Genomic DNA, 27,048 nt, shown 5'->3' on the forward strand with positions numbered 1-27,048 from the left:
GGCCGGGCCTAGCCCAGCTCAGCTCGACCCAGCTCAGCTCAGCTCGGCTCGGCTCGGCTCGGCCCGGCCCGGCCCCGCCCGGCCCAGCCCAGCCCCTCCCCTGTCTGCAGCGGGTGGCGGCGGGAGAAGGGCGGCGGCGCCGTCACGTGAGGCCCTGCCTGGCGCTCGGCTCCCCGCGCAGCCCCGCTGTCGCCGCCAGCCCGGCCCGAGCCCCGCCGCCGCCTCGCCTCGCCTCGCCTCGCCTAGGCTCCTCCGGCGCTCCCATGCCCAGCAGCGAAGCGGTGCCGCTGGGGCTGGGCGCCTGCCGCAGGTCGGGGGCGCTGGGCGGGATGCTGTCGCTGGTGGCGCGGCTGCTGGAGTGGCTGCGCTCGCTGTTCTGGAAGGAGGAGATGGAGCTCACGCTGGTGGGGCTGCAGTACTCGGGCAAGACCACGCTGCTCACCGTGCTGGCGGTACGCGGCCCCCGGCCCGGGGCAGGGCGGTGCGGAGCGGTGCCCACCGGCGGGGCAGGGCCGCGGGGTGCGGCGGGCGCGGCCGCCCGGCGGGATGGAGGGGCCGCCCGCCCACCCGGGGCCGCCGCCCCGCGGTCTTTCCCCGGCAACAAGTGCGGGCTTAGCTGCTGCCGTGATGCCATCGCCTGCCATGAGGTCCCGAGGCAATGCGGTGGGATGTGGTGGGATGCGAAGGGAGGGAGGAAGGAATGGGGGCCGGGCGGGAGAGAGCATGAGGCAGCTTTTGCATCATTGCAATCTCGAGAATTTCACAGCAGTAGGCTAAGATGTGTGTGAAAGTATTCTCAGAGGGAGGAGGAAGATGTCTTCTGGGTCTGGCTGCAAAGTGTGCCCATCTTGGAGCAGATTTCGTGGGCATGGACTCTTGCCGTGATTCAGGTTGGCTTTCCGTATTCAGTGTATCCCAGAATAATACACTGTGCATCCCTCAAGGCCGCGAGTTGTCTGTTACTGAATTCTCTCCTCCCAGCAGTTGCTGCAATACTAATGCCTCCCACAAATCCTCCATAGCTCTTCCCCAGCATTCCATTCCCCCTCTGGTGATGGCCTTGCAGCCTCTCTAATGCTGACACCTACCATGACATTTTCTCTTTTGTCACCATGCTGAAATATATTTCTCATCTTTGCTGTGCCCTCCAAACTGAATTTGGGTCCATCCCAAAGATTTGCTTTCCATCAGAGGGTGGAAATAAATATATATATGTATGTTATATTTGCTTACTACTAATCATGAAGCTTAGTGAAGCATTTCTGCAAGGTGGCATCTCTTGTGAGGTGTATCACAGCTTAAGCTGCTAGAAGATGAAAATTTCTAGATGTTCTTCAGTTCTTATAGTGAAAAGCTAAAAACTAGACTGGGAGGTGTATGGGTTAAATTCAGAGACATTGAGGCAATGAAAACCTGAGTATATGATATTTTGTACTTGCTTTTGTATATGATTATGGATTAAGGGAAAAATAAGAGAGCATGCTTTAATGTGAATGAAGAAGTGGAGAGAGCGCAGGAGAAAAAGGAATGGCAAGTGTCCAGTGAAAGTATGTTTCAGGTGATGTCAGCAATCAATGGAATACACCTGGAGCTGGTATTTTAGTTGGTTTGTCAGGCACTTGGATAATCTTGCTGGGGTAGGCCTCGGTGCTTCTTATGCCCATTGGAAGTGTTCATTTCCCAAGGGAGGGCCTTGCTGAGGAATGGGGAAAAGGCATGACAAATTACATTGCTTCTTGGGTTGTTTTCATGAACAGAGCAGAGAAGAGCACAGTGGCTCAGAGCCCTCAGTAATGTGTGGTGCCAGACTTTGTGTGTGTAACTGTTTATCCACTCCCTTGTACTGTTCCACCCATGGAATGGCACCATAGGTGTTTGTCTCTGGGATGTTATCTTCAATACCAGAGCACTCCTGTTACTGCAGGCCTGATTTTCCCTGCAAATGTTATTTCTTAAGAGTATTCTACAAGGCATTCATGTTTTGTGACTTAGGGAGGGTCACGCATTGCAGGTTTTATAGATTTTGGATCTTCCAGTCTGGAGATGACATGCTGTGATAATCACTGAAGAAAAGTTGGAGATTTAAAAAAAATAGGATAAGGCTAACTAATATTATACATAATAATGATATATTTAAGAACTATAAAATAAAATTTATATTAGAATATTAATAATAGTTTTCTCTTGAATACTGTTGATATGTGAAGGGCAAATAGATTGGGAACTCTGTGTATGTTTGTGAATACGTATCTAGAGTGTGACAATGAATAGCTGTTGCAAAATAGTGGCTACTTAAAATGGAAGCTGCAGTGGATTGAGAAAAAAACATTGGAAATTACAATTTTTCTCACTTTGCAAAAGCACTCAGAGGTCCTATCATGCTAAGACTGAATATATACCCTTTGAGACAGTCTCTGCTCTTCAGAGTTTGAGCCATATTTAGTCCTTAGTTACCAATGGAAACCTTGGATAAAGTCACTGCCTTGTACTGTGGATGTGCATTGATATAATAGAGTCTGGTCCATGGTTGTTGATATGGTAGGTGGTAATGACACTGTTCCTTATCAGTTCAATATTCAGAAACTTTAAGAGGACATTACAAACTTCTTAGCATCAGTTTTTTCGTTTGTGTCGGGAGGTAATCTGTTTTTTATTTAAATATGACAATAATTTTTTTTTACTTCTTAAATATTCTCAAAAATAGGCAACTTTAGGTCATGTAAACCTTCCTTAGCAAGCACAGTATTACAAACTTTTTACTTTATGGTGGTCAGGTCATGACAACACAGTAAACAGCTCTTGGACTAACATGAGCGAACAATTGAACCTGTTCCTTTCTTTTCTTCACTGTGTGGAAAAAACTGTAGGCATAATACTTTCTTTGTATCCATTCCATTCAACCTGGATGGGGAATTTTTAGAGGAAAAGACTGAAGACGAATGAAGAGCATGCTAATTCTTTACATTCTATCTCCAATACTAGAGGAGTTATGGTGGTTTGTTTTTTTATTTATTTTTTGTCTTCCAGTTTAGTGTATTACATGTGATGTGTAATTTGCTGACAGAAGTAGAATTCTGACTTTCTACAGCCTCCTGAGTTAACTCAGGTTTTCCAGGCATTCCTGTCCTTGAGTAATGATGCTACATTTTCAGTGTTTATGTTTTCATATGTGTTTATACATCAGTCCTCCACAAATACAGGTACTACATATTTTTGAAAAATCATATAATTATAGAATCATTAAGATTGGGAAAGAACTCAAACAGCATCAAGTCCAACATTTGACCAAACGCCACTTTGTCAACTAAGCCACAGCACAAAGTGCCACATCCAGTCCATTCTTGAACGCTTCCAGGAATGCTGACTCCACCATTTTCCTGGGCAGACCAGTACCTGATAAACAAGAGGGTTTACTGGTTGGGTTTGTCTTACTACATCCAGCTAAAAACTTCTGTCAGTGCTGGGTATGTGTATCTGTATGAAACTGCATGGGCTTTAATTTTCACTTTTTTTTTCATACTGCTGTTGACAAATTACTGATGCAGGGAAGAAAAAGACAGAAGATGATGAAGATGTATAGTACAGAATTTAGCAAGAAGATTACCTTAAGTAAGGTTAAACAAACAACTGATGGAAGTTGTTTCTTTCCTGAAGGATCTAATTCCAAAATCTTGTGAGACAATCATGTAACTGTCAAAAGTTATACAGCTTTTAAAGCCCCAGATTAAAAATTGTTAACCTTTAATTTTAAATGCAAACCGGAGGCAGAGCGTATTCTCACTCCACAAACAGGAAAGAGAGAAGTTTCAGAAATTGTACAGATCCCAGGAATAGCCCTGGAAGAGTAGGCTGAGAGACACATTGCTGTTCCAGTGCACCTTCAAGCTCTGATCCTCCATTTCTCAGGTGAGAGGGAACTGATGCAGCATGACTACATCCTGCCTTGTCCATATACCCATATTTTCTTCCAAAAAACCCCACTAAAAACAAGTAACAGCCCAGGGCACAAGGGTTGATAGGTAAATGTAGGCAGATAGATGTGGGAGGGCAGTGGCATGCCCAGAAGGTGCTGCTTTCCTTGCTGGATGATTGGAACACCAGGATTGCTGGTCTTGTTTCAGAGAGCACCTGGGCCTCTACATGGACATAAGTAACAAACTGCCTGTTACTGTGTCGTGTCCAGGAGACACAATAGCTTGTTAATGCTGCATTTTCAAAAGGAAGAATGAGTGATGAGTTTCCTACTCGGATTGAGTTCTGTTTTAATCCTCAAAAGGTGTCTTCTGTAGTGTGTAGAAGTCTGTAAGATTCCCATTGGTTTGATGAGAAATGTCTCTCTTGTGAAAATATTTCCCTGAACTGGGGGAGGAGGCAGCATTTTTGTGCTGGGGGTTTATGTTTGGGGTTTGTGGCACACTGAGTTGGCACCTTGTACTTTTCTGTCTTAATGGCATTCTCTTAGCTCTGCAGCAGGATTCCTCTGCTGTCACCTATGCAGAAGGAGCAAGTCTGCACATACTACTCTCTGCATGGGTAGTTCTTCACTGTTTTTATATTTGGAGTTAAACTACTGGTAACAGTTGTGAGAAACTACAGGAAAAATCACAGTGTAGCCAGTTTTATAATATTTTATCATATTGGGGGTAGGACTAGGTGACCTTTGAAGGTTTCTTTCAACTCAAATCATCCTACAATTCTGTATTTTGTCTGTGCTGCCAAAGGATCAGATAAAGAATTATCTGACGTCTCGTGGTTTCTGGGGTGATCTTTGTTCCTGAAGAGAATAAAAGATCATTTAAAGGGACTGAAATGAACAGTCTTCCATGATGTGACAATGCAGTAATTGAAGTGCTGGTCAATGCTCTTGCTGCAAATGAATGTGATAATTTACAGTATTGTAAAATAACATTTTTTAGATTGCAAATGAGAACCTTTCTTGTACATATCAACTGTTTTATAATAAATACAGTTTTGGTTTTGTGTTCCAGTCGGGGCAGTTCACAGAAGATATGATTCCTACAGTAGGCTTCAATATGAGAAAAATAACAAAAGGCAATGTTACCATAAAGGTAGGTGTGCATGTTTGAATTGATACAGAGTGAATAAATAATAGAGTAATTTCAACTGGAAATATGAAAGACAGGAAATTTCTTTTAAGATTATAGGGTCCCTTATCTATTTTTCTAGCTCCAGACAAACTTTTTTTAAAGCAATAGTAATCTATTTCTTTGTTATATTAATCTGTGTGATTTCATTGTATTCCATGCCAGGCAGAAGCTTTGCTGCACTTTTTTGGTTCAGGAAGGTCATAAAATGTGGAGATACTGAGGTAGCTGAGTTGACTCCTGGGGGCATATCTATCTTCTCTCTTCCCCTTTCCCCCTCCTGCCGACTGTAAGTGAAATCTGGAGTGGCTTGACTCTTAACTTAGGTATCTTAGTGGAGAGTGTGGTTTAGCTCACATGCTAGCTATGCTGAAATAGAACATCTAGCTTAAATCAGTTATCAGAGAACCATCTCTGGCAGCTGTAGAGACACATAGGCATCAAAGTAGAGATAAATCACTCTGGTAGCATTAAGGCACTGCTGTTGTTTGATTATGGAGGGAACCTGGTGGATTGGTTTTAATGAAATTCACAACTTCTAGCTAAAATTAGGTCGAGGGAATCTGGATTTTTGTCTTTATCTTGACTTTTCCCTCCTTTTCCATAATATGTAAGTTCTTTTCACCCTCAGTTCTATAGTTACTCTTCCTCTGGTCTGGCATGACTCCTAAACCACTGATCAAATTCCAGAGGTGCCACAGTCAATAAAAAAGTTACTGCATTCAGCCATAGTTGATAAATAATCCACCGGAATAGGAATTTCCTTTGTTTTTTTTTTTTCTTTTGCACAGAAGCAATGAGGCCATGACTGATAGAGAGAAAACATAAAGCATAGGTGGAGGGATGTACCAGTGCTGCTGCAGAATTGTCAGATGTAGAAGAAAACAGAAAAGTTGTCGATGGTTCATTAAACTAGGCAAAAATCTTTTACTAGTAAGCAGTTGTCAAGATAAAGTCTTTCTTGAGGCAGGATACTTCAAGAAGGAACTGACTAATGGTTTATACCAGGGTTATCTGAGCAAATGATATTGCAAGATTAAGTTGTGCAGAGAGGGTGTGGGTGAGTTTCTGTGGAACTGTGCCTTGTTTTACTCTGATCTCAAAAGTAATTTTATATATAGTTGCTATTATAGAATTTTTAAGAATAAGGAGATAATGCTAACATAATTAATATGTTTATTAGTTTCAAAAACCGTATTTAATTTGGAAGCCAGTCTGCATAGGATGATATCTTGACCCATTCTCACAGTCTCTCTGCTATAACAGCATTCAGTGCAAGGAAGAGGTGTAGGGGAATATGACTCTTAGGCATAGATGCTTATTTCCCTAAGAGTCTGTCAGGATAAACTACTTGTATGTCATTAATCCTATATCTCGGTTCGAATCTTACAGGTTATTGCTAGATAAGGTTTCCAAATTTATTTTACTTAGAGAAAAATGACATAATCTTTTCATAAGTTGATGACTCAAGAATGATGAGGCAGTGCCTCTTGCTAGAATCCCTTTATGAACTATTTGCAGCCCAGTAACAAGAATTCACAGTGAAATTTTCTTTAGCCTTTTTATCCCAACAAAACAGGTAACCCTTCTCATTGAAATATTATGATATTCAACTGCCAGCTATTAAAATTAATGGATAAGTGTTATTTTACTAAACCCGTGAAGTTCTTTAAACATTACAGGAATGTTTATGCTAAGCAAAGACCTGACATTGTGTCTGATCTTTTTTGAAGGTTTCAGGGGACACTGCAAAACAGAATCAATTAAACTTACTATAAAGTTCAGGCTGAGAAGTCAGCTGGGTCAAAAAGTCATCAAGTGAAAAATTGGCATTCTAGAAGTATTAAGATTGATCACTTTTGGAAGAGTAAGTTGCAAACCTAGCAACTAGGTGATACTAATCCTTTATCTGTTTTTTGCTCTGTTTTGGGGTAGGCCACTAAGAAGGAAGTACTACGCTCATGCAGTGTCACTGCCTGGTTTCTTTACTTCAGTTCCATCTGCAGATTCCATACAATTTCATAAGGCAGAAAGAACTGAAACCCATGGTCTTCTTTCCTTTCTTCTGATTTTGGCAGTCATTTCCAAAAGCTGGTAGATTTATTCTCATTTTTAATGTGTATTTGCACATTAACCTTAATGTGTAAATGCATGGTCACTGACGTGTGTGTGTGTATGAGTATTTATCTGAACCACACTAAAAGAAAAATGCTGATTATTTACTCAAGTCAAAACATTTTGTAGGAAGATGCCAGTTTCAGATGTTCTTGAACTGAAGCTAAACCTGTTTAGAAATGTAAGACTGTCAGCTTAAACCATGAAATGTCAAATTTTGACTTATCAATATGTTTAATAACCTGTCACCTGTTACTTCCAGGAAGAGGAGGCAATAAAGGAAGGATTTTACCACATGGGGTTTGAAATCTAAGCAGGGAACTTTATATTTTGAGGTTGTGGTTGAGGTATTGAAGTACAGGATGCTTTCTAGCATCAAAGCATTTTATGTACTACAATGTAGGGATCTGCTAGAACTATTCTATTGAAGTTCATTACAAAACTGATGGCTATATATTTTTTTCCCTGAGAAAAATATCTGACTGAATTGCTTTGAGATTTTAATTCCAAACAAGTTTTGCTGTTTGGTGAGTGATTTGATTTTGATGGTTTTTCTGGATCTGCTTGGTATTAGCAGTCCTTTTGCTTAGGTGAGATGTACTGTTCAACAAGCTAGACAGCAATTAAAAAAATTTACTTTAGCAAGCCAAGTTTTAAGAACCTCAGAAGACTTGAATTGTGAACTGCTATTTAAAGTGATTGGGAGCCTCCAGCCAAGCAACCTTTGGGTCTTGCAGCAATGGTCTTAGAGCAGTCTCAGTTAAAAGGAAATAAAGCACCACAGACGTGTGTATGCACAGATAATGCTACAGAGTCATTTCCCTTGCTCTTGCATTGGTTTTTCTTAAAATAGCGTGGCCAGGCACATTCTGCACTTCATGGCCGTTGTGGTCTGGAGGGAGTGGAGAGCAGGTGCTCAGGGGGCTGGAGCTGGCGGGCTGGGCTGTGGTCACCCCGGCTGTCACCGCTAGGTGCCGGTGTCCCTCCACCACACCCTGCACAGCCTGGCTGCGGGAGAGCACGGCTGAGCTTCGTGCTGATGGCACTTTGCTCTGATGAGGCAGAGAGGCAGGAGAAGGATACCAGCTCTGTGCATTCCTCTGCCAGCTTCCTTTGTTGCAGCACTCCTGCTCTGGACAGTAGTGTTTTCAGGTCTCTATGCATCCTAACAGAAGCAGAATCCTCCTGCTTTGTAATGCTTCCTCCTGCTAGTTAGGATTTCTTACCTGTCATATTGTCATTTCAAGTGCCATGCAGTAATACAAGCTTATGTGTGTACTCTTAAATGTAGCTCCAGCAGTGTTTCGGCACATAGTGGCTATTCTGTGTGACTTGGATCACTCTGAGGAAGCTGTGCTGTGTCTGACCTGATTTCAAGTCAAAGCGGTTATTTCTGTAAAAAAAGAATTTTTGCTGGATGTCCCAGTGTTTAATGATAGTTGTCTGTAAAGAAGAGCTGTACTGGTGGTTCAAAAGGGCTGTGATCCACAGCAGGAAGCCCAGTTACTAGTGCTAACTCCCAGGGATGTTTAGTGTGTTCCTTAGTGACCTGGGTGGTGGGACAGGGTGCACCTTCCACAAGTTTGCTGGTAGCACAAAACTGGGAGGAGTGGCTGGTGCAGCGGAGGGTTCTGCTGCCATCCAGAAGGACCTTGACAGGCTAGAGAAATGAACTGGTTGGACCCTTAGGAAGTTATGGAAGTTCAAGGACTTGGCTTTTGTATCCTATTTAAAATCCACCTGTTGATCCTTCTAGCATTGTATTTTGTGTCTCTGATAAAATGGCAAATAGCCCCTGATCATTTAGAAATACTCTCTCCCATTAAAATGCCTCAGTGCTTGTTGTCAAGAGTTGAAGATACTTTGTGAACATTTTCTCTTGCAATTCTATTTCCAGTTCTTGAGTGGAAGTATTATGATTGAATTACGAACATTGAAATATGCATATAGCTTTTTTCATCTATTTGATGTGATTAAAATGCCTAAATGGTGTGTTTAAAAGTTGGACTTTATCACCAGTGAGGAGGGAGAACAGAGTTCTTTAAAGGGCCAAGACTGATTTCAAAGAACACGCTGTTCTGAGAAATACTGCCTGCAGAAAATGTAGCCACGTTGCACATTTTTTTTACTATTACGGGCAACTATGAAGGCATTTCCAGTATATAGGATAATAATTAGTAAGTATTCTAAAGTGGTAAGTTATTCTAACTTAAGTTACATGGCTGGTAGGTACTGCAAGTCAGGCTGTGTAGGTTTGTATATACAGGGCAATCTATTAAAAAATTTAAGGTTATTAGGTTTTTTATTCTTCTGTTTATTAGACAAAAAAAAAGAGATATTTTTGGTTGAAGATTCCAGTCTAGAATAGGTGATTGTTTAGGATTTGTCCCTCATGATCTTAGCCAGGTGGTAAGTAACCCAGCCTGAGCCAGTTGTCTGAACTTGCTGGGGAGCAGCGGGTGCTTCACCAGGCAGCTAAGGTGGGTGAAACAAACAGAACAATTTCCTGCTGTTGGTGCCCTCTGAGCACTTCAGTAGCCAAAGAGAAATTTTGATCGCCTGGATTAAATGCCTAAATTTTAGGTGATTAAAGTTGTCTCATGCTTTCCAGTTGCTCCCTATTACACACTGAGTTGGCTGTGAGTGCAATGACTGCTGTGTGTGTGAGCTCATTGGTCACATCTTAGGCTTCTCTGTGTACGTTGTGGTAATGGATGTTACTGGTGCTGCCTTCTTCTGTCCAAATACTCCTCTCTGCTTAACAAATTCCTCACCTGTTTGTTTGGGTTAGGTTTTATGGCTGATACTTTCTGCATACTTCCAAGAGGAAAGATACATTTCCAAATTCAAATATTTGTAGTGTTGGATTCATTTTGCAGGTTGAGATGTCTGCATGTAAACAGCTATATGTCTGCAGTGAGGCTTAAGCTCTTTTAATAATAGTCAGAGGAGCTGTCATCAGTGCTGTCAAGCCTAGGGCATAATTCTGTCATCCTAAACAAGATGTTATATCTGATCAGCTCAGAGGCTGTCTAGACTTTGCTGACTAGTGTGAGATTGTAGGTACTGAACCCACACACTGACATCAAGATAGAAATTTGTCATTGTAATCTCTGTCCACAAGAAATCTCCGACCCAGCATATCTGAAAAAAGCCACGTAACGTGACATCTAGAAAACGCTTCTCCTGCAACTTTCTCGTGAACCATCAAGCCTTCCCACAGTATGAGCTAACACAACTAGAGTGTTAATGAACCTTCCTGTAACTGAAAGCTTTCAAAAATCTTTGAATCTATTCATGTGCGTTTTTGCTCAACTGCCATGATAGAGCTCTGTGCAAAAGAAAAGGATCTGCTCCTTAAACACAGCTAATAGCTATGGTCTTACGATGGAGCCTTAGATCCTCCTGAAAAAATTGGAAAGAGATAAATCCAAAGTTTCCTCTTTTAGAAGAATTCAATATATCTCAGGTAAGTACATGGTAAACAATGGTTCTATTCTGGTGATCTAGTTTACAGATTTAAACATTGCGCTCATTAGTGACACTGTAGACCTGCAAGCACAATAAGAATTACTACACTACAGAAGTAGATAGGAATGAAAAAAACAGATTAAAATGCAGTACCAACAAGATATGTGCCTTTGAGATTGAGCCTGAGCAACAAATCCTTGAGATTTTAATCTCCTGTGAGGCAATGGTACTGTGTATCAAAGAAACTTTCTCTCAGTTTGGTCGTTTTGTAATCTTTTGCTGATTCTTAAAACCACAATTTTATCAATTGGGGTAAAATTACCTTTAAATATTATGAAACTTTTATTCCTGAGGGGCCAGTAAAAGCCATGGGAGGAATTTGAAGACCAGCCTCTTTTAAAAAACAATCAGGCAAAGTCAACTTCTTTTTATAGCTAGCTGTATATTCAGCTGTTAAGGTTTAATCTCCTGCCTGTCCCCATTCGTACCCAGAACATACTTTTTAACTGTGTATTAAATACATTGGTATACAAAGCATACAAGGCTCATGCAAGAAAACTTTCTTTAACACTAAGACCTCTCTCCTTTCCTTCCTGGGTATCTCTTGTATTCTCACAGTTCTGTCTGTTCAGTCGTGTATTATGAAATGGTTTGGTGCAGCAATTTGTGTTTTGAATTAAGTAGTTAACTCTTTCATTGGGTATTCAATATAATAAAGAGTATTAGAAAGTTACTATTAAAACTATTTTAATTTCAAAGGGAAAGAAGTAAGGATTTTTTAAATTTAATGCATTTATTTTTTTTCATATATCTCATAATTTTTACTATGTTGATGTAAATTTGGTTCTAAAGCTCTGTTAGAAACACCTAGTCTATATTGTGTCCTTCATGTTGTACTTTAATGAATAGCTGTAAGCCTGATTAGGGAAACTGACTGGAAATGACTTATCTTTCCATTGTTTCAAGGTGACTTTTTCTCCTAATGAGAGTAATCTTGTTCTGCAGTGCAATTTAATACTGCAAGATATATCATCAAGCAAGGACAAACCCAGGATTTTTTATCTTGTATTATTTATTTTGTGATTAGTCCATGCTACATCATCTTGTAGATTTTCATGGCTATCAAAATTCAAAAATTCTAGTCTGACTACTAGCCTGCCCTATCATCTTTCCCCTTTTTTTTTCCCTCTGGTTTACCAAGAAAATAATGTCGTTTCTTTTTCAAGACACACAGATGTGCACCAGATGGCTTTGGATAGTTTCAAGGTCTTGATGAGTTATTGGAGTAATTAGTGTTGGTGTAAGTTTTGTCACCTAACCATAATGCTGAATACTCATTACGTTCAAGCTTTTAAAGTATAAAGGTTTATTTTACTAAGACCTTTGATACAGTGCTTCAAATGTCAGTACATATATTAATTGATACCCACTTCATGGTCAGAAACTCTTTCATGTGTAAAATTTTTTGATCTTATTCAGGGGATCAAAAAGCACTCTACATTTAGGTGATGCAATAATTTTATGTTGGAAGGACTGTTAAGATATCAATCAGGGAATGATTTTTACTGGTGAATTGGGAAATACTTCTTTCTAAAATAAGAATATAAGGTATTGAAAATAATATAGAAATTGATACATAAAAATTATTTACAGGCTGTGAAATTAAAAAATAATTAAAAAATTAAAAAATTAATTGAAAAAGGCCTTACCCCATGGGTCTGGGAAGCCTTGCTCTTTTGTGAAAAGCTTTGTTAGCGCAGAAGGCATAATTTGGATTTATAGTGTAAATGTGAGGACAACTCTTTAAAAAATTTGTTTCTGTATATATTACTTCCAAATTCAGTTGTTTCTGTAATATATATGCGTCCTAGATCTGGTATACAGTATATATTATTTTGATAGCTAAATCTGCTTAAAATAGGAAATAATTACATCTCTTTGTCCTTGGCAGAGGAACAAATCCATTACTTTTATTTTTCTGTGTTCATCACTGTCTTAATCTGTGTGTCACTTGTAACAGGACTGTCTTTGGATGTAGCTGTAACAGATACATTATCATGTAGCCCTGACCTGCATGATGTATATATGTTACCTGGTACTTTGATCTGAGAAACAGTTTTGAAACAACATACTGTCATCCACCAAAACCACCATTTTTTTTGCAAGTAAAGCAAAATACGTAACTCCTGTACAGAAAAATAGTGTGTTAATGTTTTAAAAAATTCAGGAATTCCATGGCGTTGCTGGGCACTAATAGCATGTGTAAGTATTTATAGGATTTGAGCTTTTGTAATAGGATAAGCAGAATTTGAGCTTTCTTTCTTCAAGAAATATTGCTTAATCACTTCAGGCCTACCTATACTACTGTTTCCTTTCTGGTTCTGATGAATTAATCCTAAATGTGTCTGTTAAAGCATATTTGTTGAACCACTGGGAGAACTGTGGAGGTATTGGAGCTCCTTGGAGTGGGGAGCATCATCCCTTATGTGGATTCAGTCTGCTCTCTGACCAGCCCTTTGTTTATTTACTATCTGTCTTTATCCTTTTTAAAATCTGATACCTTCTTAACTCAGATCTCCCTAGCCACATTAAATATTAACTTGCATAACTGTTTCATACAATGATAATACTTTTTTTTGTTTTGAGACTGTGCATTTGCAATAGCTCCCTTCAGTACCTGAGTAAGACTTTTTTTTCAGTGAGTGGGAAAGGGAAATATTCTCCAAAAGAACATTTGGAGCTTTTAGTGTCACAGGCCTGACATACTCTGTGAATGTGCATGTCCCCCTCCATTAGCTTGAAGGGGCCAAGAAGACCTTTTAATAAAATTTTGGAATTGGCAATGCAACCTGCATGCTGCGTGTAAGAGTTAATTTATTCTGTTGGATTAGGGCTGTGTAGTTAAAAAGAGTTTTGAGGCTGGAGTGTTCGTCCCTTTTCAGGTGTGGGACATTGGAGGACAGCCAAGGTTTCGAAGCATGTGGGAGCGTTACTGCAGAGGAGTCAATGCAGTTGTGTAAGTTTTCTTTTGTATGTCCATAGAAAATGTACTTTGTAATATATATTATTATATAATTAGATATTGCCTTATATTATACATAAAGAAAATAGATTTTTTTTCTCTCCACCTCCATCACATAAGAAGACCCAATATAATAAAAGTAGTGTGTTTTGCACGTGCAGCAACCCAGACATGTAAGTAATTGCATATTCCGGGCCATTTTTTCCCCACAGGCTGTATTTAACAGCCTAAATCTGTTATCTTCCTATATCAATATCTTCCTATATCAATAAATGCAGGGCTTATACAACTTTGGATTTTTCTAATGCTCTTGTCAATATCAACGCATTTGTCACATTTCAGATGTTTTAATGCAAATTTCTGCAGGTAGTGGTCAATACCATAAATAACTATTCTTTGTTGCAGTTACATGGTGGATGCAGCAGACTTAGAAAAAGTAGAAGCTTCAAAGAATGAGCTTCACAGTTTGATAGATAAGCCACAATTGCATGGAATTCCAGTAAGTATTTTCCTTATTATTCTTACCTGAATGTTGACAGTGGCCTAAATCCTCCTGAGTTGGTTTCTCTGGTCTCTTAAAAATACTAGGTTATATATGATGCAGCCTTGATACATTGAGCGCTCTTAGAAAAGTTACTGTGATTTTTTTTTTCATAGTGCTCAGCAATGTAGGAGTGCTGCTTTGTGTTTACACATTTTCTTGTCTAAAGGTCAGAATAGATTTCTAAAAATTGTGTTTTCACATGGGGCATTATCAGACAGTAGTGGCTTCCAGTCAGTCCCTGGTTGGCTGGGTTTCAGCAGTGACCCAGATATGCTTCTGGCAGTTATCTTATGGCATGTTAGATCAATATTTCTGCAGGTTGCCAGACAATAACATCAACTAGTGTCCTCTGCCTCTAGAGATTGTGAAGGAGCTTTTTTTATTTGTCCTTACTTTTTCTTGACTTAGTATTTCAAACTAAATTGTGTGGAAAAAATGCAAATATGCATTTGTTCTCCAGTTGGAAGTGTCAAAGAATAGTGTATTCAGCTGGAATTCTAATGAGGAATACAAAGGTGGAGACTAATGTTGTTTATTTAAATGTAATCTGCCAATTCAGGAATCCATCAGGTTGTCATTGGTCTATATTGACATCACCAAATGACAGTTCATACCTTGATTATAAGAAAGAAAACAGTTCCACATACAAATGAGGAAGAAGTAACTCACAACTTGATGGCTCTTCCTTGGCTCCTTTTTTGTGAGCAGTAATTTGGACACTTGGTCACTACAAGTAATCAAAGTTACCTGAGGATGAGTGGACAGTGTAAGGACTTAAAGAACGCACTTGAAGTGTGTCAAAACACTGTCAAAGCCACAGAAGAAACTTCCCATGAGATAAGCCACCACAGCAGGAACATGAGATAAGCACAGATGCCACAGCAGGCAGGAGCTAATTCCAGGCCTAATAGAGCATCTGAACATGCATCTGAACATGCTGCCTATCTGGATGTTGCCACCATGGCAAACTCTGGGAAAGGCAGTGTTTGTGCACATGCTATGAGTTATGGGAATGGCATTTACACCCCATGGATACCTGGGACTTGGTCTGTGTAAAAATGGTACCTGCAGTATACAGTCTGTCTCTCTGTCTCTCCCCCTCCTTTTCTCACACTATTCTCAAAGAAGGGTTTTTCAAGTGATTCACCATCTTTTTTATAAGGTTTGCTATTTTTGTTGTGATTGTATATGTTAATTATCTATTGAAAAAATCCTACAGAAATCGACAGTTATGCTGCTCATGGGGAGTGACATTGCCTGTCCTTTGCACTTTCTTTGCGTGCTCTTTTGCTTCTCACTTTTCCTTACTGAAATGATTGGTCTCTCATATCTTTGGTAGTATTTAATTAAGTTCCTTGCCTCTTATATGTTATAAAATCACATTCCAAATGCCCAGCCTGACCCACATAGTAATTTCCAAGGTGCAGTGATGTATTTTTTACTTACTTTTGTTTCATATGTAGTAATTAGTATTGAACTTCCTTCAATTTATTGTGCTCAGGATTTGGCACTATGGATTTTAGAGCAGCTTTATTAATCTGGACTCTAAATTACTGCAAGTAATGAATTTAATATGTTCCAGATTCATGGGATATAATGGGACAGTCTTAGAATTGTAGCGCATCTGGAAAACAATAATGCAATCATAACTAGAAATACCTTCCATTGTTTACTTTATCTTAGAACGTGCTCAACCCATTTATCTGACCTTGATTTATACTTGAAGCCTTAAATAGGAACTCTGAAGTTCCAGCATCTATTTGGTAAATTTTCTGCATTTCTCGGACTTAATTCCTAGTGACTGCCTTTCAGATTTCTACCATGGATGCTCAAATTGGACAGAGAGGTGGCTGGTGCTTAGGTGGTACTTGGTTCAGAGGCTGAGCTGTTCAGTTCATCAGTGTTAAGGAACAAGGGAGCAAAAAAACATGGGGAGAATTTTGTCTGGGTCTTTAGGACCAGCCTCTGCTGCTGGGGCCATACTTTTGATTAACATCAGTCTGGTCCTCTGAATTGAATATCCTTTGGTGGTTTGAGTGCACCTGATGCATACTGGCTTCCAAATTTCTTTGCATTTAATCTGATACCATCCTGTAATGCCACCCAGAATGGAGAGATTCACTTTCAGAGGAGACTTTTGATACTAACACACCCAGAAATAATTTGATCCAGTTTTCAGAGGGTATACATCCAGTATCTGGTCCTGACTAGAAGCAGGATTTCCATGATATTCCCACAGTCATTGGTCATTTTGAATATGTCCAATAATGCCAACAAAAAGTTACAGACAAAAATGAATTTTTATTGTGCCTGGATTTAATAGGTATATGAATTCTTTCTTTCAGGTGTTAGTTCTTGGAAATAAACGAGACCTCCCAGGTGCACTGGATGAGAAGCAGTTAATTGAGAAATTGTAAGTAGCTGGCTTTTGTGAAAAACTGAGACGCTTTGAAGTTTGATATGTAAGTCAAAATTATTGGCAGTCTATGACAATAATTGGCTATAAAAGATGCTATTTTGCATGCTCAGGTATTCCACTTTGAGCTCTGCTGGCGCCTGATGTAGTGATCTAGGCTGAAACTGACGCAGTAGATTTGAATATCTCTTGATTGTTGTTTGGTTGTGTGAAGGTATTTCAGATAATCCTGTTTTCCCATCACTGAGGGAAGAACTGCTATGGATAGTGAAAGGGTCATTTTGACTTCTTGCAGTACAATGCAGGGTCAGTTTAATGCCTGAATGGCATTAGAACTGAGCCATTTCAATCTAGTGTTGGTAAATTTAAGCAAGTCAGGTATTTTTGCCACATATCCAAAGCATAACTTAGTGATTACTGAAAGTAACAAATTGATGCATAGTAAATGTAATTGTAAAGAAAATACACTATTTTGTAAAATAGGATTTGCAAGTCTCATAATTTTAATTAGTAGAAAGTGAAGTTTTGCTGTAGTAAGAGTGGTCCAAAGACTGGGCTACTAAACTGAGGCTCACAGAATGGCTGAGGTTGGAAGAAACCTTGAAGTCATCTAGCTGCTCAAGCAGAGACTTTTTCCCCTTGGAGCTGATTGCTCTGGACCATTCCAGACAGCTTTTGAACATTTCCAAGGATGGAGACTTTGCAGCCTCTCTGGGCAGCCTTTGCTAGTGCTTGGTCACTCTCAGAGGTAAAACGTGTTTCTGTATGTTCAAAGAGACCTTCCTGTGTTTCAATTCATGGCCATTGCGTCTTGGCCCATCACTGGGCTACATCTTCTTTACAGGCTCCCTTCAGATTTTGTACACATTAATAAGAAGTTCCCTAAGCCTTTTCTTCTCTAGGCTAAACAGTCCCAGCTGTTCAGCCTTTCTTAGTATGTGAGTTGCTCATTATTTTAGTTATCCTTTACTGGGCCCTATTCGTATCCCTGTTGTACTGATGGTCCACAGCTGGTCAGGTACAGCCTTACTGGTGCTGAGTAAAAGGGAAGGATCACCTCCCTTCAGCCTGCTGGCAGCACTCCTAGTGCACCCCAGAAAATACCATTAGCATTTTTACCACACTGCTTGATTGTGTTCAACGTGGTGACCCACCAAGACTCCCAGGTCCTTTCCTGCAAAGCTGCTTTTCCAGACAGTTGGCATCTGACCTGTCCTGGTGCCCAGGGTTGTTTCTCCCCAGGTGCAGGACTTTGCACTTTCCTTTGTTGAACTGCATGAGGTCCCCTGCCAGCTCTTTGCTCCAGCTTGTGAGGTCCCTCTGGATGGCAGCACAACCCTCTGGTGTATCAGCCACTCCTCCCAGTTATCTGTCATCAGCAAATTTGTGCTTTGCCCCATCATTTACAACAAATGAAGACATAGAACAGGATTGGACCAGTATTACTTCTGGTGTACACTGTAGTCACTGGGTTCCAGTTTGCCTTCATGCCACTGATCACCCAGTGTTCAGCTAGTTTTCAGTCCACCTTGCCGTCTGTGCATCCAGCCCATACTTCCTCATCTTGTCTGTGTGGATATTATGGAAGGCACTGTCAAAGCCTTAATCAAGTCAAGGTGCACAATATCTGTTGCTCTCCTGTCATCTACCAATAGATTTCATTGTAGAAGGTTATTGAGTCAGTGAAATATTATTTCCCTTGTGTGAATCCATGCTAACTACTCCTGGTCACCTTCTTGTCTGTCACATGCCTGGGAATAGTTTCTAGGATTAGTTGCATCATCACCTTCCCAGAATCAAGGTGGGGCTGACTGTCATGTAGTTCCACAGGTCCTCCTTTTTCTGAAGAGTGACATTTGCCTTCCTCTGCTCTTAGGCACCTCTCCCAGATGACATGGTTGTTCAAAGTGGCCTCACAATGACATCAGCCAGTTCCTTTATCACTTGCAGGTATTTCCCACCAGGGCTGATGGACTTTTCCATGTCAAGTCTGCTTATTATTCCCTGGTCAGATCCTTTTCCATCAAGGGTACAACTTGTTTGCTCTTACTCATGATCTCTGGGGTTTCTGAAGGCTGATCTAGCAAAGGCAGCATTTTCATGTCCTGTGTAACCAGGTCCCCTGTCTCACTGAGCAACGGGTGTACATTTTCTCCTGTCTTCCATTTGTCACTTTCTAGTTTTCTTTGACATCCCTCATGAGATCCAACTTCAGCTGGGTGTTGGCTGACCTGCTGGTGTCTCTGCATTCTTGGACATTGTTTCTGTATTCCTTCCAGGTTACCTGTCTCTGCTCTGACCTTCTCTATGCTTCCTTTTAATTACTGGGTTTTGCCAAGAGCTTATTGTTCATCCACTTAATGCTTTTTGGCTTTTTTTTCCAGGCTAGTTAGGATAGGTTATTCTTAAATTTGGAGAGGAGCTTTGGATATTAGCTGTCTTTCTTTAGCCCTTCTTTGCTACAGAGCCTAACTACATGGGGCTTTCCCAAGCAGATCCCTGAAGAGGCCAGGTCTGCTCTCCTGAAGTCCAGGGAGGTCCCTGTTTAGTTCTCTTCTTTACTACTCTTGTATGGTCTTCAGACTTCTCAGTGCCTTCACTTCCCACCTGCTTCAGGAAAATTTTTTGTGCATGTCTGTGTGACTTGTGTGAGGATAAATAAATGAAAAAATAAGAAAGTGTTCAGAAGCTCTGAGGGGGGTTGGAGAATTCCCAGAAAGAAGTTAACTATGAATCAGTTTTCTTCCTAAATGTAGAGGCATCCTTTCAGTAGGAGTCAGATGTGATATATTAAGTATCATATAGTAAATATTCTGAAGATAAATGGTGTGATCATTTCAACACTGATATTTTATTGTGATTTACTGGAGAAAAAAATGTGGAATTCTAAGTGAAAAGAGTAAAAGGTGAATGATAAGACATGGGTAATACTTGTTTGCTACCACAAAACGTTATTTTTAGCTTATGGATTTCTGTGGGTTTTTTTCTCACTATTACACTGACCTAATGAGAAATGCAAATTTTTGTGAAATGGCTTTATCACCTTTTAATCCTTATAGTTTAAGAAATGCATGGTTTTCTGTTGCAGTGGCATATTTTAAGTATTTAACATCTAAGAATAGAATTGAACCCACAGAGTAAAAAGCAGAAAACATATAATTTAATGGAAATTTCTATTCTCAGTGTTTATGGGCTTATAACAGTACTTATTGTTTTTGTTTCGGTAGAAACCTTTCAGCTATTCAAGACAGAGAAATCTGTTGCTATTCTATTTCCTGTAAAGAGAAGGATAACATAGGTAAGCTTCTTCTAGTGTCATCAGTGTATGGTTTGGACTTTGGATCAGATCAGGTTTGAACATCTACGTCCACTGTATTGTTGAAGATCTCAATAGATCTCAATTTACATTGAAAGATATTTTGCAATTATTGTATGTCACTGTATTTGTTTCAACATAGAATTATGTGTAATTTAAAAAACAAAACCGACTTGTAGAAATATTTAGTTCCATGAGAAGTTAATTTGACAGAGGCCATGGAAAAGTGTATTTAAAAGCCTGGAGTAATTGAATCCTTTACAAGAAACCTGTGTTACTTTTGGAGAAACAGTAACTGCATGTGAAGGCCTTCCATGTTGGTGATTTACTCCATACATGGTTTTATTTGGTAAGCAGGTTTTATGAGCATGTGACTGTTCCTCGAACTGAGGGATGGGTGCTTTTTCCAATTGGAAATGCAATGAGTGTATCCTGTAGTCAGTGAAGATCTATCCCCATGAACTTGTCTTCTATCTGCCTTTGCTTTTTGCCTTTTCCTCTCTTTCCTATCTTCCACTTTCCTGTCCCTTTCCTCTGTCATTTTCTCCCATTCCCTTCCCTCCACAGGGCAGGAGGAAGGGATGAAGCACAGGCCGAGCTAGCAGCAGCAGCAATTGTCTGGGGCCATGCTACCTCTGTGCCACCCTTCTCTGCATGCTGCTGAAACAAGTGGTGCTGGATGGGATGGGATCCAGCCTGGCTAGATATTTATAGCTGCTATGTGAGGAAACCAGACTTGATAGAAGAGCTGGGAAGCTCTGTAGGGCTCAGCTGAGTGAGGAACTGTGAGAGTGGGAATGGGAAGAAAGCCACTTTCTCTCAGCAGCAGGGGAAATTTCCATCCTCCACAGAGGGAACTAGGTAATGGAGATGGTGAGGAGACTGTACCATGGTACCTGGACTTCAGTGAGCTGGGGGAGAGTTCAGCTGTGCGCGGCAGAGATGTGTTAGGCAGTGAGGCCTTCTCCTGCAAGTGGTGTAGATGACTTGGGTATGTTAGTTAGAAGGAGACCAGACACATATTTGCTGCAGCTTGGGGTGCAGATGTTATCTCTGAGTGAGGGAGATGCACAGAAGGTGCTGCTATGTTGGGGAAGATTAGATTTCAGGAGATAAGGACTGTAGAAGACAACACAGGATAATCTCAGTAGTTGAAGGGCAGTGAATGTGATCAAGGTTTCTGAAATGCTGTGCTTGATCCTTATCAAATTGGCAAGGCTGCAGTGGAGGTTCTTAAAAGTGGGTTTGTGACTGGAAACTAGTAAAAACAGCTTAATTTCTGAAAGACTAATGGAGAAAAACAGATTTTGATCCTAGTCTATCTGGATGCCCTGGAGGAGAAAAGCATGCAACAAAAAGCATGCTAAAATTTGCCTGAAAGAATGATCATTAATGCAGAACAGTATAGATCCCTTACTTGTGGAACTTCTGGAAGTAGTGATGAAAAAAGCCTAACTGAGACTTGTTCAGGTATCTTCCAGTGTAATATTGTGCCTAGAAAGACTAGCCAGGTTCTTGAATATTTGCAAAAAACAAAATAAAGAATGGGAGCACAGTACGTATACCATTTCAGACTGCGGGCATTGTTGGAGCACCATGTGCTTGTTATTTCAGGAAGACCTTGAGAAAAGAGGTTGGGTGAGAAGCTAGGGAGACCAAAGGGCTGGAAAGTACCATTTATAAAGAAAGACTGTTATGCTAGCTTATTAAAGTGATGAAACTACTAGTCTGTTTAGGAGAAGACTGGCAGCTGTGTGGTTTTGGCTGATGTCAGTGCAGTTGAATGAGATGATACTGGCTTTTCAGTGTGAACTGCAGCCTAGCTCATCAGGAGGTGTAGGTGTAAGGCTGCCAGTTACTGTGTCCTGAGAGACTGTGGAAGACAATGATATAGTTATTAGCTTTGATACAAGTGCAGTGGGTTGCTTTTTTCTGCAGTCTCAGAGCCTAACCTGGTCTGCAAGGATATTCATGGAGTGCTGTCTTGAACTTAAGACAAATATGGCAACAAATTTCAATTTGAGGGCTAGAGCTGCTGCTGCCCCCTGACACCCTTCCTGCCTTCCTGACAGATGTTACTGCCTTGAGGCAAAAAAATCTAATCTGCTCATGAATCAGTTTGTGAACTGCTGCAGTTTCCAGCTCAATGCCTTGGATTGCATCAGGAGGGGTGCCAATTTCGGCTATCAAATTTTAGTCCAATGTTGCCTGTCTTTCAGAGACCTTGGACTCTTACAACCTACCTAAATAGTTTCTTAATATGTTGTCAGATGTTTGCTCTTCTCATTCCTTCTGTTTATGTATTTGCCTTTGTTTTCACTCAGCATTTCATTCTAGTCTGGATTTTACAGTTTGTTTTATGGTCATCTTAAATCTTTGCTTTTTCAACAGTTCCTTATCTATCTGTGGCTTAGAGAACTCGATGTCAGTCATTATATTTCAAAAATACAAAATGCACATGATTTAAGAACATAGAAAAATAACCAGAAAAAGGCCACCTGGAGGTTGATATTCTGAACTTCAATTATGTGTGAATGAGAACCTGTGGGTTTCTGGGTTTTGTTTGGTTGGGGCTTTTGTATTTGTATTAACCTGCTGGTGTTCTGTTGTGCTTCTACAGTCTGCAAACAGGCTGTTGAGTTTTTCATTTTGTTTCATCTATCCTGACAGACATAACATTACAATGGCTTATTCAGCACTCCAAATCGAGAAACTGTTGAGGAAACTTTTGCTGAAGATAACTCTTCTCCAATCACTTTGACTCCTATCACCTATACACACTGAAAAGATAAGGAATGCAACTGTCTACTACCAGGACTCACTGTGGTCATATTTGTTAACAGAAGTAATCTGACTTGTAATTTGTCTGTCTGGTTTGATTTTTTATTTTTTTTTAATCCAGATATTTGTCTGCTTAGGTAAAATTCCTGAACGCCTTAATACAAGACTGGAAGAAATCAATAATTTTTTGAGCTGAAATGTTTTGAGTTTATGCATGCAAATTGTCACGTACATAGTACTTTTTTTCTAATTTGAAACGGAATAAATTGTGCAGTGGAAATAAATGACTGGTTTTTTTGAATGTAGCATATAATTATTCACACAGAATTTCTTCCCTCTGAACGCATGTAGTTAAGTGCATTCAATCAATTAAATCAATTAATCAATTAAAACTATAATTAAGATCTTCTTATTTGAAAAAAATGCTGATATTCAGAACACTTTCACATACTCTGGAGAAAAGTTGTTTACTCTGGAAAGTAAACATCGAGACCATCTGGAGAAAAGAAGTTATGTATCTGTAGTTATTTAGCTTTTCCAGTCACTTATGTGAATTATTCATATGAATATTCTTTTGGAATTGAAAAATAAAATATTCTAGACAATCTTGTCCTTCTTTATTGGGAAAGAAAAGAGTCTAGAATTGTAGTGGATATTTTTCTTTCTAAGAGAGTGAGATAGCTGGTGAGATGATGTGCATCTTCTCTGACGTTATTAACCCCCAAAATTCATGGATTTCCTAAGCATTGTTACTCTAAATGAAATGCTGTTTGTGGACTACTCTGTCCATTCCTGAATCTTTAGAATTTTCAAGTACACAACATAAAATAGCTGGGATATGAAGTAGGATTAGTCCTTTGGAAACAGATTAAAGAAGCAATTAACTTTTTAAATGTTGATGCTTCACTAACATCTTACAGATATCTTCTTCCAAGTACTTCACTTAAAATGCACTCTGATGGTAACTTTTCTGCAAGTATGGAAATTCTATTTATATATGGAAATTTCATCTCAAGAAACAGTAGACACACTCAGTGGCCAAGTGTTTCAAGGACACTTGCAGATCTAAGAGGGAGAAGTTCAGGCATGGAGTTCTAAAGATGCTGTAAATCAATTGATTGCTGTAGTATTGAAAGGGCTATAAGTTATGTATGCAGTCTTGCACTTAAGTACTATAGAAATAGCAACTTTTTTGTCACTTCTATTTGAGAATGCTTTTAGGCTATTGGCTCTGATAAGCTGCTAAGAATGTAACAGCACAGACTTGATAAAATCTTTCTTGAGTGTTATACTGTAATGCTACTGCAGACGTGGTAAACGTTACTGCACTTGCTGATAATATCTGTGGTCTCACCTGCAGAAGTGTGGCTACAGGGGCTCATTGTTCTGTGGTAACATGAAAATAATTTGGCTAAGTGCTGAGTGCTCAGTACATAAATAAGTGGTGGATGCTTCTGAAAGGGGATGGTGCATATGACCTTCCAAAACCTGACATGTAATCCATCTAATGATAATTTGTATGATGAAAAAACAGCACTCGGTGGCAAAGGTGGTGAATTTCAAATGCTCTTGTTGCTTGTGGACTTTGAAGGAGTAGAGCCATTGTAAAACACACTGGAATTGTACTCACTGTGCATACAACACATGGGAAGAGCTACTTCTGCACTAGTGGTCTCAACATCCTCCCGGTTGTCATGCTTTTTGGCAGTAGTGCCTCATTCTTCAGAACAATCATCCTGGCCTGGAAAGTCATGCTTCTGGCATAAGAGCTCCCCCTCACCGAATCACTCCTTAATCTGAACCCCTTCTCCCACCCCTTCCTGCAGAAGGCTTGTGGGAGTGGACACAACTTCTTTGCAGGTTTATTGCAGCTGGTATAAAAGCAGTGCTGGCTCCTATCCTTCCCTTACTTTGCTCAGTGCAGAATTTCCTTAGGACGTGACCAATGAAGTAACCTTCCTGTGTGTGATGCCATCAAGTACCAGTGCAACCTAAGAGCAGCCCGTGGAGGGAGGAGGTCAGGTTCCAGATGAGCCAAATGAATCTTTGGGAATAAGAGGTGAAAATTAGCAATTTTAAAATTAAAATTATCCCACTATGCACCATATGCTGATTTTTTTTTCTCATTTTTCCTACTGTGTGACCTTGTATCCATACCTTAGGCAAATCAGCACAGGCACTGGTCTCACTGTTCCTGTTTGCAACAACCTGTCTGTTTTTCAATAATTTGCCTTCAAGTAATTTTTCAGAATGAGCTTAGCTGAAGGTGAGTGTTTACTGTCACATCCAATAGCTGTGTGGGAAAGATGAACTGTGGATGACTGACAGCTGTGGCATCTTAGTTCTGAGACTGTATTGCTAGGAAGGGCTACAGAGATCGAGACCACTGGAGACATCATTGCACCAAAATTGTTTGGAGAGGTCACAAACATGCCAGCCAGGGAGCCTCTGTGCAGGGAGTGTCCCCTTGCTCAGGCAGCAATACATAATGCAGTGCCTCGCATGGATCCACACTCGGTGTTTCAGAAGCAGAGACAAGGAGTGAGCACACTGCTTCCTGCTTCTCAGCACTCTGAGAAGGTGACCGACTGCAAGACAGAGCAGCAGAGGCTGCTGTTGTGCTCTGGTTCTGCCTGGGAGGTGGTGAGTACCCTACTGTGCCCACCCAGCATGTGTGGTGCTGGTACTCTGATGTACATGCACAACATCCTCCAGGCTCTGGGAAAAGAGCAGTGTTAGGGATGTGGACAGCTGAGGAGCTAGGACTGACCTTCAGTTTAGGCACAGCTAGAAATCCCACACCCTACAATGTCAAGAACCCTAAAGCAGCGCAAGAGTAACAGTGATACAGACAAGTTTCACTTCTTTTTTTCCTTCTCCAAGTGCAGGAACAGTTCTAACTGTCACCCAGGGTTATAAAGGACCACCAGGTGCCAACCATCTGTTTTACTTCCAGCACATTTTATTTATGAATTTTTTTCCTGCTAGCGATGTAATTTCCCCCATATTTCTTCTCCATTTGCATTGTGTACTGTAGGAGGCAATCATGAACATAAAATTTTAGTTAAATGATATTAAAAAAAACCTCAAAGTCAAGTTTTTTAAAAATGCACTATAAAACTTCTACGTTTATTGCAGAGAGCAGTGACACATACATAATTTGTTCCTGAATAAGCTATTTTGTAAGATGCTGTTTTTTCAGTCACCTGAGCAGCATGTTAAATTGAATGCCTTTGTTCTTGCTTTAGGACAGGGTGTACACAGCAGCTGTCACAAGACTTTCGAGCAGATGATGGAACATATACAAGAATTGTGTATGGTGACCCCAAAATTTTCAAGTTTCTGAAACAGAACAGACTGTAGTTTTGACTCATGTCCCCAGCAGGCCTCTTCTGCCTCTGGCTGTGCCCCAGCCTGGTCAGCGTCACACACACTCTGATCCTGCAAGGGCCAGCACAGCAAACCCTGCCTAACTCAGACCACAATGTCTTCACTTGCAAGCCTGTAAGGGAGTGGGGTCTGGGAGAAGGGCTGGCTTCTGGCTGTTTTCTGCACTGTGGTTTCCAGGCCAGTTCATGCCTTGGAGTCAGTGAGTGTCCATCTATACAGTACACCTGTGCAGCATTTGTTCCTATGGATTTCTCTTACACAAATGCCCTCAAAGAGCAGGACACATTTGTACATTTCCCTTCAAGGATCCCAGGGTACACTGACCAGAGCCTTAGAATATCTTCATTATATGTTTATGCTTGGGACCGAAGAAACAGACATACTGTTTTATGGGGAGTGCTTGTGAATCCAGTCTAGAGCCAGAGGTCAACACCACAGAGTGGTTAGTGGAGGACAAGGTATTGAAATCAAGTGAGTGTGAGGTGTCCTTACATCCTCCTTACCTCTGGAGAAGGATGGTTTTAAGATCTGTGGGGCAATGAATAAGAACATCATGTGACGTCAAATGTGTTATGATCAAATTTTATCCCTGGCAAGAGATGGTGTTGCGCTATGCAAATCAAATGATTCATGTCATCATGGACTACCCATCACTAGTAAATTAAAAGAACACAGGCTCTCAGAAGATACAGTCATCTAGAAGCCTCAGGGCATAGGGTAGGGTAAGCTACTTTTGTTTTCCTCCACTGCAGAAGAAATGAGAGATCTCTGAGGAGTCATACTCTGTTCCCTCAGCAGATACAAGGACTCCATGACAGACTGCAGACCGGATTCTGTTGTGTTTTCAGCTTTAAGCAGAAGCCTTTCCAGATTACTTGTAACACACTG

At 40.4% G+C, this 27,048-nt stretch overlaps 1 protein-coding gene across 1 annotated transcript; it reads left to right on the top strand.

Annotated features, from left to right (window-relative positions):
* Positions 1-91: 91 nt before the first annotated feature.
* On the top strand, positions 92-23,050 carry LOC115910440 (ADP-ribosylation factor-like protein 8B). Its single transcript, XM_030960608.1, has 7 exons — positions 92-452; positions 4,989-5,069; positions 13,634-13,707; positions 14,119-14,212; positions 16,603-16,670; positions 19,901-19,971; positions 22,660-23,050. Exons 1-7 carry the CDS (start codon positions 264-266, stop codon positions 22,707-22,709), a joined length of 627 nt encoding a protein of 208 aa, XP_030816468.1. The 5' UTR covers positions 92-263; the 3' UTR covers positions 22,710-23,050.
* Positions 23,051-27,048: the final 3,998 nt, after the last annotated feature.

Source organism: Camarhynchus parvulus, chromosome 1A, assembly GCF_901933205.1.
Source record: "Camarhynchus parvulus chromosome 1A, STF_HiC, whole genome shotgun sequence".
Taxonomy (NCBI): Eukaryota; Metazoa; Chordata; class Aves; order Passeriformes; family Thraupidae; genus Camarhynchus; species Camarhynchus parvulus.

Excerpts from the sequence above, each read along its gene's own strand:
- LOC115910440 (XM_030960608.1), top strand. The coding sequence starts at position 264 with ATGCCCAGCAGCGAAGCGGTGCCGCTGGGGCTGGGCGCCTGCCGCAGG. Across the intron at positions 13,708-14,118 it reads AGAGGAGTCAATGCAGTTGT|TTACATGGTGGATGCAGCAG; the intron begins GTAAGTTTTCTT and ends TCTTTGTTGCAG. Across the intron at positions 16,671-19,900 it reads AAGCAGTTAATTGAGAAATT|AAACCTTTCAGCTATTCAAG; the intron begins GTAAGTAGCTGG and ends TTGTTTCGGTAG.